This window comes from Silurus meridionalis, chromosome 12 (genome assembly GCF_014805685.1).
Source record: "Silurus meridionalis isolate SWU-2019-XX chromosome 12, ASM1480568v1, whole genome shotgun sequence".
Taxonomy (NCBI): domain Eukaryota; kingdom Metazoa; phylum Chordata; class Actinopteri; order Siluriformes; family Siluridae; genus Silurus; species Silurus meridionalis.
The window spans coordinates 8,747,438-8,768,007 of NC_060895.1; the positions used below are offsets into that span (position 1 = coordinate 8,747,438).

At 39.2% G+C, this 20,570-nt stretch overlaps 1 protein-coding gene across 3 annotated transcripts in view; it reads left to right on the top strand.

The window, feature by feature from the left end:
• Positions 1 to 20,570, top strand: part of cadm1b (cell adhesion molecule 1b) — a 191,687-nt gene that overhangs the window by 133,612 nt on the left and 37,505 nt on the right. For all 3 annotated transcript variants that reach the window (XM_046862774.1, XM_046862777.1, XM_046862776.1), the window contains 5 exons: positions 920 to 1,072; positions 2,108 to 2,245; positions 5,220 to 5,378; positions 7,763 to 7,859; positions 8,461 to 8,633. In XM_046862774.1, coding sequence (XP_046718730.1) covers positions 920 to 1,072; positions 2,108 to 2,245; positions 5,220 to 5,378; positions 7,763 to 7,859; positions 8,461 to 8,633 — 720 coding nt within the window. The remainder of the gene's footprint in view (positions 1 to 919; positions 1,073 to 2,107; positions 2,246 to 5,219; positions 5,379 to 7,762; positions 7,860 to 8,460; positions 8,634 to 20,570) is intronic.

Genomic DNA, 20,570 nt, shown 5'->3' on the forward strand with positions numbered 1-20,570 from the left:
ATCAGCATCTCGTTGCCAACAGACGCTGTCACTTTTGTCACCAGCTCTGGTTGAAACAAATGGTCTATGGAAATTCCGTTGCAAGTCCCTTTAAAATGCTACTGGATGTAAGCTTTATTCCTTTTCTTCCTGTGGATGTGAAATTCATTCACTTGTTACTTGTCTGTTATTTATTTATTTATTTATTTATTTATTTTTTACAAACTAGTAGGACTGGTTTAGAAGTTGCTAATGCCCTACTAGTTGTGTTGCTTTGCTTATATGTTATTCATTTCTAACACTTATGAGACCTATTAATTACTTACAGTGTGGCAACTACCACATGGCAAAAAATTTCAGAGAGCTTTTCGATTGCAAACATAAAAAGCAAGCTCAAGAGCAAAACTCCCACAGTTAGCTAAATCACCATCAAATGAGTGTGTATAGGCCACATGACTGTATTCTAGGGGATAGAGTGCTATGTTAGTGACAGTTGGTCATGGCCATAGCCACAAAATGGACACATTTATAACAAGACTTACTATAGCAAGAAATGTGTGATGAGGGTATTAATACATCACAGATTCGTCGGTTAAGTTAACTAGGAAGCTTCTAGGGTGCTTAAAGATCTCATGGGAAAAGAGAATGGTTTGCCAGCTCTGATGAGGTTATGTCTCATTATTTTATGTTGTGGCAATTATGTCCTTCCTCTTAATCTCTCTCTCTCTCTCTCTCTCTCTCTCTCTCTCTCTCTCTCTCTCTCCTGTGACCTGTGAGCCCCTCCCATGTCAGAGCTAAAAATGGAAAAAGGACACATTGACTTATCAATGGGTGATATGATGAAACCTTCAGCCACAGATTTCCTGAATATATCACTAAAACCCTCTGTTTTTATTTTGTGCTCAGATGCGCTTTGTTTTTTTTCCCACATGTATTCCAGCTCTTAAGGACAGCCGTTTTCAGCTGGTTAACTTCTCGGACAATGAGCTGCGCGTCTCCTTGTCCAACGTGACACTCATGGATGAGGGAAGATACGTGTGCCAGCTCTACACAGACCCCCCGCAGGAAGCCTATGCTGACATCACTGTCCTGGGTACGTTCAAGCGCCTTTGTGAATGTTAAAATCATGATTATTGATTTCCCTCATTGATCCTTTCAGTCAATTGAACCCGTCTAATTGAATCCCGCCATAACACAATATCAACCAATTACCTTCATGCCATTTCCAATAACAAGGGTGATGAAAAGAGGAACAGATGTTGCGCTATTGATATCGGAGGTCTGCTTTTGGCAGCCGTATTGACTGAATTTGCCTTCGATTCTGAAAAGCCTCTTCGAATGATTCAAGCTTTTCCTTTTTATTGAATGAGCTTTTTACACAAATAATACTGAATTATAGAGTTTTATTATGGGCCATATTTGGACTTCCTGGGGAGAGGAATGTATGTGCATGGATGCTCCAAATTCACTTGCTTTCTTTTTCTAAAATTATGCTGTACACATTCACAGCATGAATGCTAAGCCACGGCACCAAATCCCAAAATGAAATAAATAAAAAAGCTCTGTGGAAATAAAAGCCTTATCAAGTGGGATCTTGTACTGGGTGCTTTAGTGGAAAATGACTGCACATGTCACTAGCGCACAGCATGCGAAACATGAAGGCCAACTATAGTAGTGGCAGACGCATGAGAAGGCACAGTAGAAAAGCGCAAATACGGCTTCATAGCAAAGAGCAGCTTGACGTCTAACACGCTGGCGTTCCGTGTGTAAAAACAGAGCAACCAAAAAGCTGGTAAACAGATACATCAGAGTCCAAAGGTAATTATTGCTGTCACAGATCCACTGGTGTAAAAAGCTTTAGAACCCGGATCTGCTATCTGGAAGTCGTCATGACAGAGCTCTCATCACATCTGAGCACTTTATTTTAACAGGACATCTTCCGAGGTTTGTATATTTCCTTTGTGCTTCCGATAATGTAGTGTTTTTCTTGTTTTATTTTATTTTTGCTTCTCAGATCTCAGAGAAAGAGAATGTTGTGCAGCAGACTTTAGATCCAGACAGAGATCCAGCCTCAGGCGGACTCAAAGCCCGCATCTAATCCTGCTTCTGTTTATGCCCCCCTCCCCAGTTCCACCAGGCAACCTAATCATCGAGTCACGTGAGAATGTGGTGAGCGAAGGCAATGAGACCGAGATAACCTGCACGGCCATGGGCAGTAAGCCCGCCTCCAGCATCTTCTGGATGAAAGGAGATCAGATCCTACAAGGTCAGATTCGCACACCATCAATAGCGTTGTTTTTTCACGAAGCGCTGATTCCAAGATATGTAATCCATCTTCATGCGAAAGTTCCTGTTCCTGGTAATCCCGCGACGATTGGAATTTATTCTTAACAAGATTTCGACGAGGTGGCCACGCTCGCTTCGAAGTGCAGAAGAGAATAGTCTGAGACGTGCGTCTGTGTGCTTGTGTGTGTGTGCTCGCGTATGTGTTTTTTTTTTCAGTGGGAGTTTTTGGCTCAGCTTAAATAAGTGGCTTTGAACAAACTCCAGCTGTTCCTCTCCCACTCAGCCAGCTTTACCCGCCTATTAGCTGACACCGGTTGAGGTTGTGTGATAAAGAGAGTCTGCAGGCTGCGTAATCTGCTCATGAATGCCTTTCTCCATTAAGACGTGTGTGTGTGTGTGTGTGTGTGTGTGTGTGTGTGTGTGTGTGTGTGTGTGTGTGTGTGTGTCTGAGTGTGTGTGGAGGGGGGGTGGCGAGTAACTCGGAGACTACCTGGTGACAAGCGAATGCTTTCATGCTACTGCAAGCTTTGGAGGAGCAAATAAATGAATCAGTCTGAGCCCCGAATTTAAGCAATGAGTCATACAGGATGAGCGACGCAAGCGCCAAAACTGGGAATGAAATCAGGTTTAATAACTAGCGCTTGATACTTAGTATATACTGCTGATCTTTGTAATATACAATGTACACCGACCAGGCATGACATTGTGGCATTATAACATTATGAGGGATGAAGTGAATAACACTGATTATCTCTTCATCATGTTAGCGGGCGAGATATTATTAGGCAGCTATTGATCATTTTGTCCGTAAAGTTGACGTGTTAGAAGCAGGAAAAATGGGCAAGTGTAAGGATTTGAGTGAGTTTGACAAGGACCAAATTGTGACTGCTAGACCACCGGGCCAAAGCATCTCCAAAACTGCAGCACTTGTGGGCTGTTCCTGGTCTGCAGTTGTCAGTATCTATCAAAAGTGCACCAAGTCAGGAAAAGTGCTGAACCGGCAACAGGGTCATGGGTGGCCAAGGGACATTGATGCACGTTGGGATCGAAAGCTGGTCCATGTGTTCCGATCTAACAGACGAGCAACTGTAGCTCAAAATGCTAAAGAAGGTAATGCTGTTAATGCTCGATGGGTCAGAACTGGTTTAGGAGCAAAAGGGGGACCAACACAATAATAGGCAGGTGGTCATAATGTTATGCCTGATTGGTGGCCACATTATACGATTCCTATGTGTTTTTCAGAACCTCTGGAAGATATTCCACTAGATTTTTGTGTGTGGTTGTAGAAATAAAATGCAGGCACTGACAAAGGGTGAGAAGGCCTGTGGATTGCTTTCAAGATGTGCAATAGCATTTCCAGTTTTTCAATAGGGTTGAGGTCAGGGCTCTATAATAGGCCATTCGCGATCTTCCACTCCAACCCATGTAAACAATATTAATATAGAGCTCGCTTTATGGACAAGGACATTCCCATTCCGGAACAGGTTTTAATGTCAGGTTTAAAATTGAATGTTATCTCATCCAAAGACATCCTGTACAGCTACGTGCAATCTACTTTGTGGTAACAGTTTGGGGATAAACCACCTATATAGCTAGAGAAGTCAGGTGTCCAAATATGTTTGTCTATATAGTATATATAGTTTGAAGTAATAAAATAAATGTTTTTTGCCCTTGTTGGTGGTCAAACATTTTTTTTAATCCTTCGAGTTGTGAATATTAAATGAAAAATGAAAAAAAAATCGTCACCATATAAAGAATGGCGCACGTTCTTTTAAACGTGTTCAGGCTGCGTATCTGCTATAAATGCCCCTGGGCAAGTTATTACTATAGCGATTTTAATTTATCCGACTGAGTGCATTAATATGAATCATTTGATTGGACAAGCAGAGTTTCAGGAGTACTGGTTATTAGTATAACAGCACTAATGCATTTCACTGTTTTATCAGTACTTTTATCGCTATTCAATACTTACTACAGACTGTAAGTCAGATGTGTGTTGGCAGTGCAATATGCAACAATCTATCCAAACTACTCAGACATCATTTTTGGAAACTGTTTCTGTTGCAAAAAATTAAAACGTGTTTGAAATGTCAGTTACTAATAGAAAAGCAGGATCACACTCATAATCATGCTATTATACTGGATATTCAGCTGATCACAGCCATGCCAGTATTCAGCATAACAGCACTCAATGCTTGTGTGATGCTACTGCAAGAGCTGCTTCTGACCAATCAGAATGGACTACTCCCAAAGGCACAATAAACTCCATACAAAGTACATATACATGTCCTTACAAAATTATTTTTTTCTCTCAAATCAGTTTGTTATACATTGCGTGTCTCCAAGAACAGTGTGTTGTAGGTCAGTGCTGAGTTATAATTATTTCCTCACTTCATTAGTTCCAAGTAAACTATCATCATCAGCACTGCAATTAGTTCTGTGCCCTTGGAGCTTCCAGATTGTCTTGGAAAAGAAGGCAGCGTGTGACTTGATGTGCTCCAACTGTCCTGGAGGCTCTCCTCTGTTTGGCTTAATGACAGCGTTTCTTTGCATATAGATGAATCTAAATGTAATTTGTTCGATGCGAATTTTAGCGAACAACAACTCACAACTCGTTAATAAAGTACGTATTTGGTTGGCGAGTGAAAGAAATTGTACGCGTGAGCATGATGTAGCGGTGGCTCGGATGTCACAGTCAGTATACCGAGCACGACAGCAAGGAAATGTGTCTGCCACTTTAAATGAATCTAAGATTTGTTTGGAGGTGATGGATCATTTCTCAAAGGCCTTCATCTGGGACTGGGAGTTATTAGGAGCCATTCAGATAGACAGAGGAAAAAGAGACAGAGAGATAGATATAGAGAGAGAGAGAGAGAGAGAGAGAGAGAGAGAGAGAGAGAGAGAGAGAGAGAGCTCATTATAACTGCCTTGTCACTCTCGTGTTTCGCTCCCAGGTGAGGAAACAGTGGAGGAGACGTATGACAGGATGTTCACCGTTACTAGCCGGCTCAGGCTCACCGTCTCCAAGGAGGACGATGGAGTGCCCGTCATCTGCATCGCTGACCATCCAGCTGTGAAGGACTTCCAAACCCAGAAATACCTGGAAGTGCAATGTGAGTCATTGCTCAAGCATTCCACACAGCAGGCTCTGTTATTGTATTCATGCAGAAGCACTTTTCTATGATGTGCTGAATGCTAAACTCATAAGGAGATAATGAGTTCTTAATGCTATTATGTCACAACAAAGGCAGAATGATCATAGATACAGAATAAAGACATTCTATTGCATTGTATAAACAGTAGCTCAAATGGTGGCTTGTGCTTTTTTTATGTTTATATTTAGAGGTGTTACTTGCTTTTCATGAATCATTTTGAGTTTTTAAATGTTAATTTAATGTAAAGTGTGAGCAGGGTTGATCATTATATGCAAAAAGTGAAAACGTATAACATTCAAATTATTAAAAAGTGTACAAAACGGTTTAGTGTTCGTGTACAGCTGACGGATTTTATTCAATTCAATTCAGTTGTATTTGTAAAGCACATATTATAATATATAAATATAATTCTTTTATATTAAATATATTAATCCACAGGGGTATGTGGGGGAATGTTACATTTTTAATTAAAGCTGAAAATTAAAAAAAAAATGTTAATAATATAATTAAATTCAGTCAGTAAAATTACATACATTTAACAAAAAAAAGTATTTTTAAAGGAAATGTCACCATACTGAGACATTTTTTTTTGTCACAACTTATTGTATGACTTGCTATTATTTACCTGACAAACCTACCCAGTCAGATCTGCTTACGCAACCAGGCAAACAATATTGCAAGCAGATGATATCTAAAGTAGAAGGTAAGAATGCAAGAGCTGTAAATAAGGTCAGATTAGCCATAACATTATGACATTATAAAATTATGACCGGTGGGTGAATAACATGATTATCTCTTCATCATGGCACCTGTTGGTGGGTGGGATTATATTTGGCAGAAAGTTACATGTTGTCCTCAAAGTTAATGTGTTAAAAGCAGGAAAAATGGGCAAGCGTAAAGATTTGAGCGAATTTGACAAGGGCCAAATTGTGATGGCTAGACAACTGGGTCAGATCATCTCCAAAACTGGTCAAAAAATTGGGTACAATCACATAATTAAAAAACACTTAATGATAAAAAAAATATGAATTAATAAGGTTTCTTTAAAACCTTCGATACGAGGAACTAAAAAAAGCTTTTTTTGGCTATAAGTTATTAACCTGGACAGAGCTGTGGGATTTGCTTTAATTAAAACAGGCTTTGTCTTGTTATGCCTCGGTTTGATAAAGCTAGTCTCTAAATAGCACGGTAATTGAGGGTGATCAGTGCACATTATTGCTGGCTGTGGAAAGTCTCGGAAAGACTGACCTAACCTTTTGTAATCTTTGTCGAATATTAATTTATTCAGAAGGCTGACTGCACGGGCTGACCTTTGTGAAGAAAAGACAGGATGGGATCAGTCCGACTGTAAAAAGCTTGACATTTTGACAAACGCAGATAAAACGGAAGGAAAGATGAAAAGCGGTTTTTACAGTACACTACCACTAAATAGACAGTTTGAATACAAGTTGGTGCCCTCTGCTTGTACATCTTTTACCCAAGGGATAAAGATTTGCTTTAAAAAAAAAAATCATATACTGCAATGCACAGGTCTAGCACTTATATAACAGGAGTTTACAAAGCGATGTATCGCCTATGCTGTGAATGTGTGGTTGAAGTAAAAGAAAACCAAAAAAAACTACACTAGGATAAATAACGGTAAAAAGATTAACCAGAGGAGTTGCTTCAGTGGATAATCTCACCTGGATTATGTAGATTTGCACTTCTTCTTCTGTAATCATAAAGACTCATCCCACAGGATGCTTATTCCCAGTTGCCTTTACAAAACATCATTAAAATGCTCTTGGTAAAGCTTTACTCTTTTACATCTGTAAACTCTTATAATTTATAAATCAAAGAAGTGTCTAAACAAAACCAGAAAAGAGTGGCTGACTCAATAATGCCTTCTCTGGAAATTTTTCATTGTCAGTATCACCTCTGGCTTGCTCAATTTGGATTCAAGTCTACATCTGGGTTTCACTAAAGCTGCATTTGACAATGTCTATTATTCAAATCACTAGACTAAATAAATTGAATGCGGCTCATACACTAAATTGGCAACAGTTTGCAGACACCTGGTCATAGGTATGGTATGTGGTTTTTGAGCATTGCATTCCACATTTAGTTCCAATTTGCTCTTATAATTCCCTCCACTCATCTGGAAAGTTGTTCCCCTGGATTTCAGAGTATTCAGGTGGAGATTTGTGCTGATTTAGACACAAGGGTGTTAGTAAAAACAGCCACTGATATAGGTGAGGTGAGAATTCCTGGGGTGCAGTTGGCGTCCACATACATCCCAAAAAAATGTGATTATGTGATTTGTTAATCATCTCTAATTGAATTGTAAACTTTTTATTTTTCAGACAAGCCAGAGGTAAAGATTGTTGTGGAGTTTCCAGATGGCCTGACAAGAGAAGGGGAAAACCTCGAGCTAAGCTGCATGGCGAAGGGCAAACCTCAGTAGGTCCTTAAGCAATCCAGCTTTACCTAATTCCACAATATGGGATTGTTTCAGTCAAGCATCACTATTTTTTCCCTTTTTTTTTTGGTACTGTTCGAAAATTGGATTGTTTGGGTGTTAAATGTTGTAATGATTATAACAGAAGCTTGAATGTGAAAATTGTGTTTTTAAGCCAGTCCTTAGGGAGAGCAGTACTCCAAACTCCCAATGCACCTCAACCAAGCAATCAAGAGCACTGGTACAGGTGTGTTGGAAGCTACAGTATGTGTAAAAGAGTGAGAGAGAAGAGAGAGCGAGAGAGCGAGAGAGAGAGAGAGAGAGAGAGAGAGAGAGAGAGAGAGAGATGGAACACTTGTAGTCCCCAAGGACCCAGTCAGAAAAAACTGAAATAATAAATCAAACAATACTATAATGCTGTATCCCATTCAGATATTACTGTGATTTTCTGATATTCTAAACAAATAGGTATGAGTGTCTGTGTAAGTTGAGCACGTTCATGTTGTGGGACCAAAAAGTCTCACAAGCCCTTCTCGTTATCCTCTCTCTCAGCAGGGATGTTGACACAGAGATCTCTAAATTGCCATTGTGCTGTTTTCACAGACCTCATCAAATTAACTGGTTCAAAGTAGATGATGATGTTCCCTCCCACGCCGTGATTACAGGCTCCGATCTCCTCATTGAGAACCTCAACAAGTCCTACAATGGAACCTACCGCTGTGTGGCATCTAACTTAGTGGGAGAATCGTACGATGACTACATCCTCTATGTCTATGGTATGTGTATTTGTGCTTCAATGTGAGGCCTAATGCATTTTTCTTGTTTTCATTAATAATTTTAGTAACAGTGTCAGATGCTGCACTACAGCAGTCATGTTGAAAATTTGCCTGCCAAGAAAGGTGTTGATCTTGGAGTAAATGTACGTTGTACCTTTTTTTTTTTTCCTAACGTGGTTTGTTTAGATTTCTTTACAAGTCAGAAGGTATTCTTTGCGAATTCCTGAAAACTACTTGCAGGAATGTAAAGTAATGTACTGTACCGCATATACTGTACACTGCGGTGGTGATATTGGTCGCACACTTACAGTAGATTTTAATAGAAGAGGATAATTGAACAAAGTCAGACATGGGTGTGAATGAGAGGGAGGGCAGTGGAGTGATACGGTTGCAGGAAGAAGAGGTGGAGAAGGTAGAGAAGGTAGAGAATTTCAGGTACCTGGGGTCAACAGTGCAAAGTATTGGAGAGTGTGTTAGAGAAGTGAAGAAAAGAGTGCAGGCAGGGTGGAGTGGGTGGAGAAGAGTGGCAGAAGTGATTTGTGATAGAAGAGAAACTGCGAGAGTGAAAGGGAAAGTTTATAGGACTGTGGTGAGACCTGCGATGTTGTATGGTTTAGAGACAGTGGCATTGAGTAAAAGACAGAAAGTGGAGCTGGAGGTAGCAGAGCTGAAGATGCTGAGATTTTTGTTGGCGAGGATGGACAGGATTAGAAACAAGTTTATAAGAGGGACAGCGCATGTAGGACGTTTGGGAGACAAAGTGAGGGCGGCGAGATTGAGTTGGTTTGGACATGTGCAGAGGAGGGACATGGGGTATATCGGTAGAAGAATGCTGAGGATGGAGCCGCCAGGAAGGAGGAAAAGAGGAAGGCCATGGAGGAGGTTTATGAATGTGGTGAGGGAAGACATGCAGGTAGTTGGGTTGAAAGAGGCAGATGTAGAGGACAGGGGGGTATAGAGACGGATGATCCGCTGTGGCGACCCCTAATGGGAGAAGCCGAAAGAAGAAGAAGAAGAAGAATTGAACAAAATCAGACAAAAAAGGTAATGATCAGATTTTGCTCAAAAAAAGGAAAAAATTTTTTTTTTCTCATTTAGTATTTTGTTAGTGGTGTGTTAGTATTCCACATTAATAGGAAATCCCCTATAGAGGTAGTGGAAAAATGTACGAGTTCAGAGTATGGCCTGAGCTGCTGCAGGGACTTAGCTTAGCATTCAGTGTGATCTATTTGACTCATTGTCTACAGTGGTGCTCTTGGCGATACTTAAACATTAATGGACAGTATCAAAGTATTTTTTTTTTGTTATTGTACTTAGGGGGAAGTGGTAGCTGAGGGGTTAAAGTTTTGGGTTACTGATTGGAAGGTCAAGGGTTTATGCCCCAGTATTGCCAAGCTGCCACTGTTGGGCCCTTGGGCAAGGCCCTTAACTCTCAGTGGTCTCAATGGCACTGTATCATGTCTCACCCCAGCTTCATAACATCATTGGGGTATGCAAAGAAAAAAAAAACACTGTAAAAAAAGCCCCTTTACCCCTTTAGGTGAATTTTTTATTTTTATTCTGGGAAACTTTTTCTTCATTGGCTACATTTTAGTCTGTTACCTTTTACTTTTTACTCTACTACATTTCACTATTTTAAAGTGACTATAAAAACTGCATTAATTGAAGCATAGATGTAACTGCATGATAGAATGTGCAGGAGAATGGAACAATGAGCTGCATGTAGTTCTAATAGATAAGTACTTTGCCTTTCTGATGCCTTGGTACATTGAAAATGAAGTACTTTTAAGTAAAATTGTTTAAAAAAAATGCTTTTACTTTTACTGGTGTAATATTTAAGTAGGCAGTTTATAGTGTGTGGGGGTGGTAGTTCAGCGGTTAAGGCATTGTCTTGGAAGGCCATCAGTTCAAATCACACCAAGCGCCCACTACTGAGCCCTGGAGCAAGGCCCTTAAACAGCTCCTGCTCAGTTGTAGGTCACTCTGGATAGGGGCATTTGCGATAAATGTACTTTAACTTTAGTGCAGGAATTGTGTTCATCCACTTCTGTTGGCAAAGTTTTGGAATCTGATTTAAGCATTACCGCAATTTCCGGACTATAAAGCGCACCCATATATAAGCCGCTGAATCACTGAAAAAATCACTGAATTTGACAAAGATTTTTATTTTGAACATAAATAAGCCGCACCTGTCTATAAGCTGCAGGTATCTACACTGAAACTAATGAACTTTACACAGCCTTAACGAAAGACAGTGTCTGTTCCACGGGTGAAATATGTTGTGGCTCCTTTAAAAGCAGAGCAGCATTTTTCCGCTAATACTGCATGTGTATGACCGAGGATTATGTCCTTATTATTTTCTGATGCTCATTTCTAAGTTTCTTTGACTAACCCGTAACGCTGTTGCCAAGAAAAATAAAAAAGCACGAGTTTTGGAAACCTGTCTGTGCTTATATGATTTCTGTTGTAACTGGAGTTAGTGAGCTCTCCCTTCACCCTGACTCAACGCGCTACAACGGCTTGTATCTAAAGAGTAGCCTACCAAGAAAGCAATTGTTTACTGTCTTCCTCCTTCCTTTCACAACTATTTATCTCGGGAGTTTATCTTTTGGCATCGTCGTGCGTTTAAAAAAAACTTTTTTTTTCCTGATGCCGTGCAGCTCAGAACACAGGTGAGGTGCGTTTTTTCGTTTCCGTTCGGAAATTTCATTGGTCTAATGTTATGGGTTTCAGTTTTTTGGCTTGAAGTTTGTGAAACCGGGAAAAACCCAGAAAAAATTAATAAATAAGCTGCTTCATTGTTTAAGCCGTGGGGTTCAAAACGTGGGAAAAAAGTAGCGGCTTATAGTCCGAAAAATATGGTAAGTACAGTGCACAGATGAAGATGTGACAAAGCTGGACAGAGCGCATGGTTAAAGCACCTCTGCATTGCTCTTTGAATTAGAAATGAAGAAAGGTATGAGAAAACGATCAGCAGGCAGTCAAAATGTATTGTTGGTAATGTATGAAGTCAAAATGGTGGAAGTTCAAGTTAAGTCACAGTTTTTATTACAAAATAACACTTTCTAAAAAAAGTAGATCTCTCATATGACCCTTTTTTCCCATCAGCTTCATCATTTACATTTACATTTGCGGCATTTAGCAGACGCCCTTATCCAGAGCGACGTACAAAAGTGCTTTAAATCTCTAGTAATTAATAAATCTACACTGGTACGCAAGATTACAAACTTAATATAAATATAACTCGAATTCTACAAACTTGGAAAGTGCTAATTTAGGTATTTCAGGAAGAGGTAGGTCTTCAGTCGTCGCTTGAAGATAATCAGGGACTCTGCTGTATGGACATCTAGGGGAAGTTCATTCCACCACCTCGGTGCCAGAACAGAGAAGAGCCTTGAAGTGTACTTACCTCTCATTCTGAGAGAAGGTGGTACCAGTCGAGCAGTGCTGGAAGATCTCAGACAGCGTGGTGCAATGCGAGATGTGATGAGGTCACTGAGGTAAGATGATGCTGGTCCATTTTTGGCCTTGTAGGCAAGCATCAGTGTTTTGAATCTGATACGTGCAGCTACTGGAAGCCAGTGAAGGGAGCGCAGCAGTGGGGTGGTGTGGGAGAACTTGGGCAGATTGAACACAAGTCGTGCAGATGCGTTTTGGATCATTTGCAATGGACGAATAGCGTTTAGAGGAAAACCTGCCAGCAGAGAGTTGCAGTAGTCAAGTCTTGAAATGACAGGGAGTGAACAAGCACCTGGGCAGCCTGTATGGACAGAAATGGTCAAATCCTTCGGGTGTTATAGAGAAGAAATCGACAAGAACGAGCAACATTAGCGACATGTGGGAAAAAAGACAGTTCATTGTCCATAGTTACCACACAGTTACGAGCAGTGGCTGAAGGGGAGAGCAGAGAGTCATGAAGTGTTATTTGGAGCTCTTCACCTGGAGATCAAATCAAATCAAATCAAATTTTATTTGTCACATACACATACATACAGGGTACGACATGCAGTGAAATGCTTTTAACGACGGTCCGGCATGAGGGAATAAAATAGGGTAAAAAGGGAAATAAAAATATAAATATAATAACAAAATTCAAAGAAAAATATAGTAAGAAAAAGAAGGCAGATAAATAAAGATATAAGGATATCTAAATATATATGTATATATACATACATATACATATATACATATATATACACATACACAGAAAATGTTTATGGCAGTGTGCAGTTAACCAGTAAACAACAGTAAACAGTAAACAAGTTAGGCATGTTTTTGATTGTCCATAAGTGTCCGTGTGCAGTAAGGTGTGGTGTAAAGTGTCCTTGTGCGGAATGGTGTGGTATAAAAAAAGAATATAAGAAATATGAAATAAATATGGAAAAGAAATTGAAAATATGAAAAGTAAAGTGCACTGTGCTGTGCAAGTCCAGTGTATAATGTGCCGTAGCACAAAAAGTGTGATTGTGCAGGGGAAAAAAAAGGGTGATGATGGAGAGAGTGGGCCAGTTTTTAAATCCTGGGTGTTTCCTGGTTTAAACACCGAATGGCTCATGGAAGAAGCTCCTCCTCATTCTCTCTGTGTTCGCCTTCAGGGAGCGGAAGCGTTTCCCCGAACGCAACAGAGAAAAGAGTCCATTGTTGGGATGGCCCAGATGAATCACCTGGGATGACCAGCAGTTCTGTTTTGCTGGGGTTGAGTTTTAGTTGGTGAGCACTCATCCATAAAGATATGTCTGACAAGCATGCTGAGATCCGAGCGGAAGCTGTGGTATCTGATGGAGGAAAAGAAAAGATGAGTTGAGTGTCATCTGCATAGCAGTGATAAGAAAACCCATGTGAGGATATGACTTCACCATTGGAGTGGGTATAGAGGGAGAAAAGGATGGGACCAAGTACAGAGCCTTGTGGGACACCAGTGGTGAGTCTGCACGGGGCAGATGTGTATCCCCTCCATGTTACCTGGTATGAGCGACCTTCCAGGTAGGAAGCAAACCATTCCCATGCTGTTCTGCAGATACCAAGGCTCTTGAGGGTTGACAAAAGTGTCTTGTGGTTGACTGTGTCAAATGCTGCTGAAAGGTCCAGGAAGATGAGTACAGATGACAGCTTGGCTGACCGAGCAGCATACAGTTTCTCAGAAACAGCCAAAAGGGCCGTCTCTGTGGAATGTGCCGCTTTGAACCCAGATTGGTTCGGATCATGGAGGTTGTTCTGTGAGAGATAGACAGACAGTTGGTTAAAAACAGTGCATTCCAGAGATTTAGAAAGAAAGGAGAGAAGTGATACCGGTCTGTAGTTGTTGATGTCTGATGGATCCAGAGCAGGTTTCTTCAAGATAGGAATGACCCTTGACATAGCCAGATGTTAATGACCCATTGATGATTGTGGAGATGAAGGGCAGGAGATCTTGCAGTTTACCAAAACAGATTCAGAACATCACAGAACTCTCGGCGAGTTTCAGCAAACACAAAGTGAAGTGTGAATCCCAGAACCTTTGTGTTCATCTTGTCAGAGTTGCTGTTTCACTTATCAAGAGGGATGTCTGCTCAAAACTGAATACCAAACTTGTACCCAGTTGTCTCAAAGGGAACGGCGTCATTGATCTCTCCTGACGTCTTTTCTTTATGTTTCATCAAAGATACCCCATTATTATCCCAGAGTTTTCGGTGTCCCTTTTCTCTTTTATATGTTTGACCAAAGTGAATGAAAAAATACGCTTTGGTGCACTTCTTTTAAATGAATCTTTGACACTCTGTGTAAACAATAACTAATCTTTTTCTTTTTGGGGTGCGCTCTAGCCTGCAAGTAATGCAATAGTGAATGGTACTAGTTATTCTCTAAAAGCTATAAAGCTCATAAGATTTTATGTTAGTGTGGATTTTATTCAAGTTTCCTAAGTTTGTCAAGAAACATGCAGCTCAGTGTACTAGTGTCAGTTGATATGATGATTTAAGGTCCTTTTTTTAATAGCGGTCTCATGAATGCTGTGGCACTAAAGGCATTATTCCTTTACTCTGTACTTACACACAAACAAGCCAACAATTCCACCTCAAATTGTTTGACAATGTTTCAGTATCAGTTACCTATGAGTATGAGTGTACCTCATATGGTTGTATATGAGACAAAACAAATAACAATTGTTTTCTAAAAAAAAATAATCACATTAGTATGTCAGAGGGAGTATTCCAAACTTGTTTGAGCACCAAATGCTTTTTTTTTTCTTTTTTCAAACGCAAAATAAAAATTCAGACACACAAATGTAACAGTGACACATCCAAAAATGTAGCACACAATAACAAATGCATTTCAAAAAGCACCCTTTATTAGAAGAGTAAATAAAGAAATAATAATATAATGCATGGAATATAATACCTACTGAAAATTAGGGTTATAAGCAATTTTTCAGCTTTTTGAGAAATTTGATTGGAGCATTCTACGAGTTACGTTTCACATATAGCACACTGCTAGAGATTCAAGGATCAGTGATGCAAAAACTATACCGAGTTTACAAAAAAAAATAACTTAAAAAAAAATATATACAGTGGAACCCACTTATCTCGACCTCGGTTAACTCGACAACCCTATTAAGTCGACGTTTTTGAAGTGGAACCGCCAAATTCTCGCTTTGTCTAAGCATTTTTTAATGGTTATGTCGCCATTTTTATGTCGCCGAACCCTAATATCTCGAGCACAAGGGGGGCAAATTTGCCATTTAACGTCAGTTATTTCGATCGGCACTGTGCAGCCGCAGAAGAACTCGTGAAAAATCAAGCCTTACAGATGCTACAGGTGTTGTATTGTATACTGGTGAATCTCTGCTGTTAGTTAGTGCACATATGCCTTTTGTTGTTAAATGTTATGCGATGAACGGGAGGCGAAAGCCGCGCTTGGTAGGAGCACAGCGCGGAACGTGGGATGAGCAGCAAAAGCATAGAATTAACAACGGCAGGATCGGGGGGAATCCGCGATGCGCTTTGGGAAGAAAAGCGCAGGTGGGAAGGCACGTACCAGGATACGCATGAGCGATAACAACGACCGCCGTGAACTAACATATACCAACAATAACGGACGGTGAGAGTGTGGAAGTTTAAATAGGAGCTGGTGATGATGCTAAACGAGCACCATATGTGCGCGATTGAAGCCAGGAGCTTCAGAGAAAGCGGCCGAGAAAGCACCTGACACGCCGAAGGGGGCCGAAGGGGGCATGGCAGGTGGATTTCTGACTGTTAACAAACATGTACTGTATGTATTTTTATAGCATGCCTTCATCAAACAAATCGCGGCAACGCTGCTGTGTAAAAAAACCTCCAAAAACACGTGCATGCACATTCTCATTTATTACCGCACATCATGTACATAAAGAAATTTCAAGCACGTTAATATATTGCCGCCATATTGATTTTTGTTTATCTCGATCATCGGTTATTTCGATGCTTTTTGGCAACCCCCTACAACATCGACATAACCGGGTTCCACTGTATATAAAAAAGGCCAAGCCCAAAACAGCAGTATGTTAAGCTTTTTAATGACCAAACTGTTGGTCATGAAATGAGTAAGATTTAAACATGTTGTTATCGGAACCATGATAAGATGGGCTGCATTAGTTGTGATTAATAATCAAATAATAACCAAATAATGACAAATCTCTTTATTTTTTTGGAAAATTGTGTACCCATACATGTGTTTGTTGTTTAATACATTTTTACATCAATAATTGTAATCATTATCAGGATTTTATCGTGTGTACAAGAAATCTTTAGAAGTGCTTTTCCATGTTTCTAGTTTTCCCTCTAAAACAGCTTAACTGCATTAAACGTAAATGGGCAAGTGGTGGCACAGGAAGTCTCAGGAATTTTATTTTTGCTAATTTTCTAAACAATGATTTGTTGTTAAGACCTTTAAAAGCTTAATATTCGCCTTGTTTTTTAGTTGTTTTTTTTGCGCAGATGTACAAACCAGGATAGGCGCAGGACCAGGATGAAGTCATTATTAAAGATTAATGAATAGCAGTAATTAAGTTAGCAGATCTCTTCAAGGAAATGCACCTGTAGGCAAATTGCAGCAAAAAAAGTTTCATGGTAATGGTGTTTTGAAATCTCGCATCCTGGCTAAAAGTGCAGAGGAATCAAGATGAATATCAAGTGAAATACTTGTTGCTTACAGGAGAGTTTCTTCACCTAATTAATGTACACTGCTTATCTTTTTTTATTTGTGCAGAATGTTATTTATTTTTTGCCATTTTATACTGCAACAAGACCAGCAGGTGACATTCGGGCCATTTTTTATCATTTGTTGATAGAGCTTATCAATCTACTCTTGCTAATTGCAGGTTTTCCTTCTAAACTGTGGTAAATTGTGGTATTTGACCTGCACTGAGTTATTAGTCAGTGGATTGTAATTAGGAAAGTCTGGTAAAAAAAAAAACAGGACCAGTTTTCTTAAAACTTAAGAAGTCAATCTCATTATTATGCCATTTTACCAACAATCAGTACGATTAGACTCGCTTTCCACTTTATTAGGAACACTTGCACATTCATGCAGCTGTCTAATCAGCCAGTCTTGTCAGCACGGCAGTGCATTGAATCATTCAGATGTAGGTCATGAGCTTTACATCAAACATTAACATATAATCTCTGTGACTTATTGCATGGATTTCGGTACCAGATAGGCTGGTTTGAATATTTTAGAATCAGCCAATCTTGCTGTATTTGCACACATAACAATTTCTACAGTTTACATTAGAGCATGTGGGGAAAAAAAAACATTCTTTGAGCAGTGCTCGGTGGGCTGAAACACCTTGATTAAAGGGACCATAAGAGAATGACTAGACACTTCTAAACCGATAGGTAGTCTATCGTAACTACATTAATCACTAGTACAATAGGCACAAGTTATCAAAGCTCATGGTGGATAGGCTAAATAACAGAAAAGCACACCAGGTTTCATTTGTGGTGGCTAATAACAGGAATCAAGGGCCTCAACGACAATCAAAGACTCAACCAAACTAGGCAGGTGAAAATCTTCAAAAAGATTAAGATAATTGTAAGTCAAGTCATTTCAAGTAGGCTTTTACATCAGACAATATAAATTAAGAAAAAGGAAAATGGGTGAGTCTGTGCCCATGATTGTGTCAGATGTAGCTCATCTATCTCAAAGTTTGATGTTTTGTGCATGCTAAGATGCTTTTCAGCTCACCATATCTGTAAAGAGTAATTATTTGAGCTATTATGTCTTTCCTGGTAGCTCAAAACAATCTGTCCAATTCTTTGACCTCTTACAGCAACAGCGTGTTTTGTTGTCCCTGTCAGCGATGTAGCCAAAGTCAGAGGTCACAGTTATTTTCATTCTGATGTGAACATTAATTAAAGCTTTTGACATTTGCATGATTTCTCTTAATTGCTTATGACTGGATGAGTACATAAGTACAGTACAAATTGTAAATTTGCAGCTGTACAGGTATTCTTAATAAAGTGGATGGTGAATGTATTTTAAAAAGAAAAATATTATGTATTATGCATTATAGATTTTTTTACATGTACTGGATTGGCAGTTTATTAGTCATGATTTCAGGTCTAGGATTAATACAGTAAAGCCTCAGACACCATTTTCTTTTACTTATAATACAAAAAGGAAGACTTTAAAATGTAAATTTGAATCCACAGACATTTCCTAGAAGTTCACCTCAGTCTGTCAGTTCTGAAGCATTAAGAAATTTACTTGATACTTCACTAGCTATTACTTCTAGCTCATGTTAAAATATAAAGTTTGCAACAACTATTGTATGACCTCTTATTAGTGAAACACTATATGGACAGAAGTTTGTAGTCCATTTGCTGTTAACTCCACTCTCTTGGGAAGGTGTTTAAAATGTGCAGTTTTGTGCTCATTCAGCCACAAGAGTGTTACTAAAGTCAGGAACTGATATAAAGTGAGGATGTCTGGGGTGTACTCAGCATTCCAAATTATCCCAAAGTTGTTCAATAAGGATCATGTCAGAGCTCTTTAGCAAGCCATTTAAGATCTTCCACTCCAACCCATCTCTTTATGAAGCTGGCTTTGTGCACAGGGGCGTTATCATGCTTTTAGTTCAAGTAAATGGAAATTTAATATTACTGCATCCCAAGGCATCATTTATAACTGTTATAAGTATATATATATATATATATATATATATATATATATATATATATATATATGTATGTTATATGTATAATTAAATATAAATAACTCCAACATTCTGTTGAACCTTGACCCTATGTACATGAAACTCTTCATTACAATTTTTACATTTAAGTCAACCATGGAATAGTTTTGACTTGTTAAACCATTTCTATACAAAATACAAAAATGAAAATAAATAAAGCGACTTAACAATAAGAGTTACTTGTACTTCACAAGCCAGGACAGAACTTACAGTGATGTTCTTACAGTGATGTTCTTGTCTACATGTGTCAGAATACTGTATGTTGTAATGTGAATATTTCCATTTAGCAACACCACATGTTAATGTTGATATCCTTAAACTTGAACTTGCATGTTTATGCACCGTCCTAAAACAAAGATTTTTGGGGGTTAAATTAGAAAAAATAAATTAGCTTCAGATAATGAATTTCGATTTTAAATCCAATATTGCTTTCTTGGTTGTTGTTTTTTTAGGAAAAAAAAAACCATTAGATTTCTAACATGCCACATATGACACAGCAATTGCCATTTATTTATAAAATGTATTACTTTTAAATATCAACTATTATGCAGCATCTAACAAAAGTGAGTTCACGCCTCACATTTCAGCAGATATTTCAGTATATCTTCTCAAGGGAAAATACAATAGAAATTAAACATGGATATAATTTAGAGTAGTCAATGTGCAGTTTGTATAGCAGTATAGATTTACTGTCCTCTAAAAATAACTCAACATACAGCCATTATTGTCAAAAATAGCTGGCAAAAAAAAGAGTACACCCTAAGTGATTACAACTGTATGTCGTTTAACCATGCAAAGTCAGTATGTCCTATTCGTTATGTTCATGTTTTTGTCTGCTTGACAGGACCATAAGAATTTGTGTATCTTGTATTAGACAATTACATTATGGTGCTTTGAGTACAATTGTCTCATACTGACCACTGGATGTTCAACATGGCAACTAATAGGAAATAACTTTTAGAGGATTTTAGAATTAGAATTGTTGCTTTACACAAAAAGGCATAGGCTATATATTGGTAACACCCTGAAACTGAGTTACAGTACAGTGGGCACTTAAAACAGGTCTCGCAAGGTTCCATCAAAAAAGTTGAGTCTTTGTGCAGTGCATCAGTTGCAGAAGCTGCTTTAAAAAACAGACACATGAGTGCTGCAGCATTGCTTTAGAGGTTGTAGAAGCAGGCGGTCTGCTTGTCAGCATTCAGACTATACACCGCACACTGCAACAAGTCGGTTTGCATGGCCGTTGTAACAGTTTGCTGAAGATAATTCGTCCAAGAGCATTAATAACTGGAACTATGTTCTGTGGCCCGAAGAGATAAACTTGTTTGGCGCCGATGGTTTTCAGCATGTGTAGTAATACCAGGAAAATTGTGTACTGTGACATTCTGAAGCAGAACATACTGCCCTCCCTACAGAAACTGGGCTGATTGGCAGTTTTCCAACAAAAAATGACCACAAACATATCGCAATGATGACAACTGCTTTGCTAAAGGTGAAGGTGATGGAGTGGCCAAGTATGTCCCCAGACCTGAACCCTATTTAGCACCTGTGGGGCATCTTTAAGCAGAAGATGGAGAAAGGCTATGTGTCTAACATCCAGCAGCTAAATGATGTTATTGTGGAGGAGTGGAAGAGGATCCCAGCAACAACCTGTGCAGCTTTGGTGAATTTCATGTCCAGGAGGGTTAAGGCAGTGTTAGATAACAATGCTGCTCACACAAAATATAGAC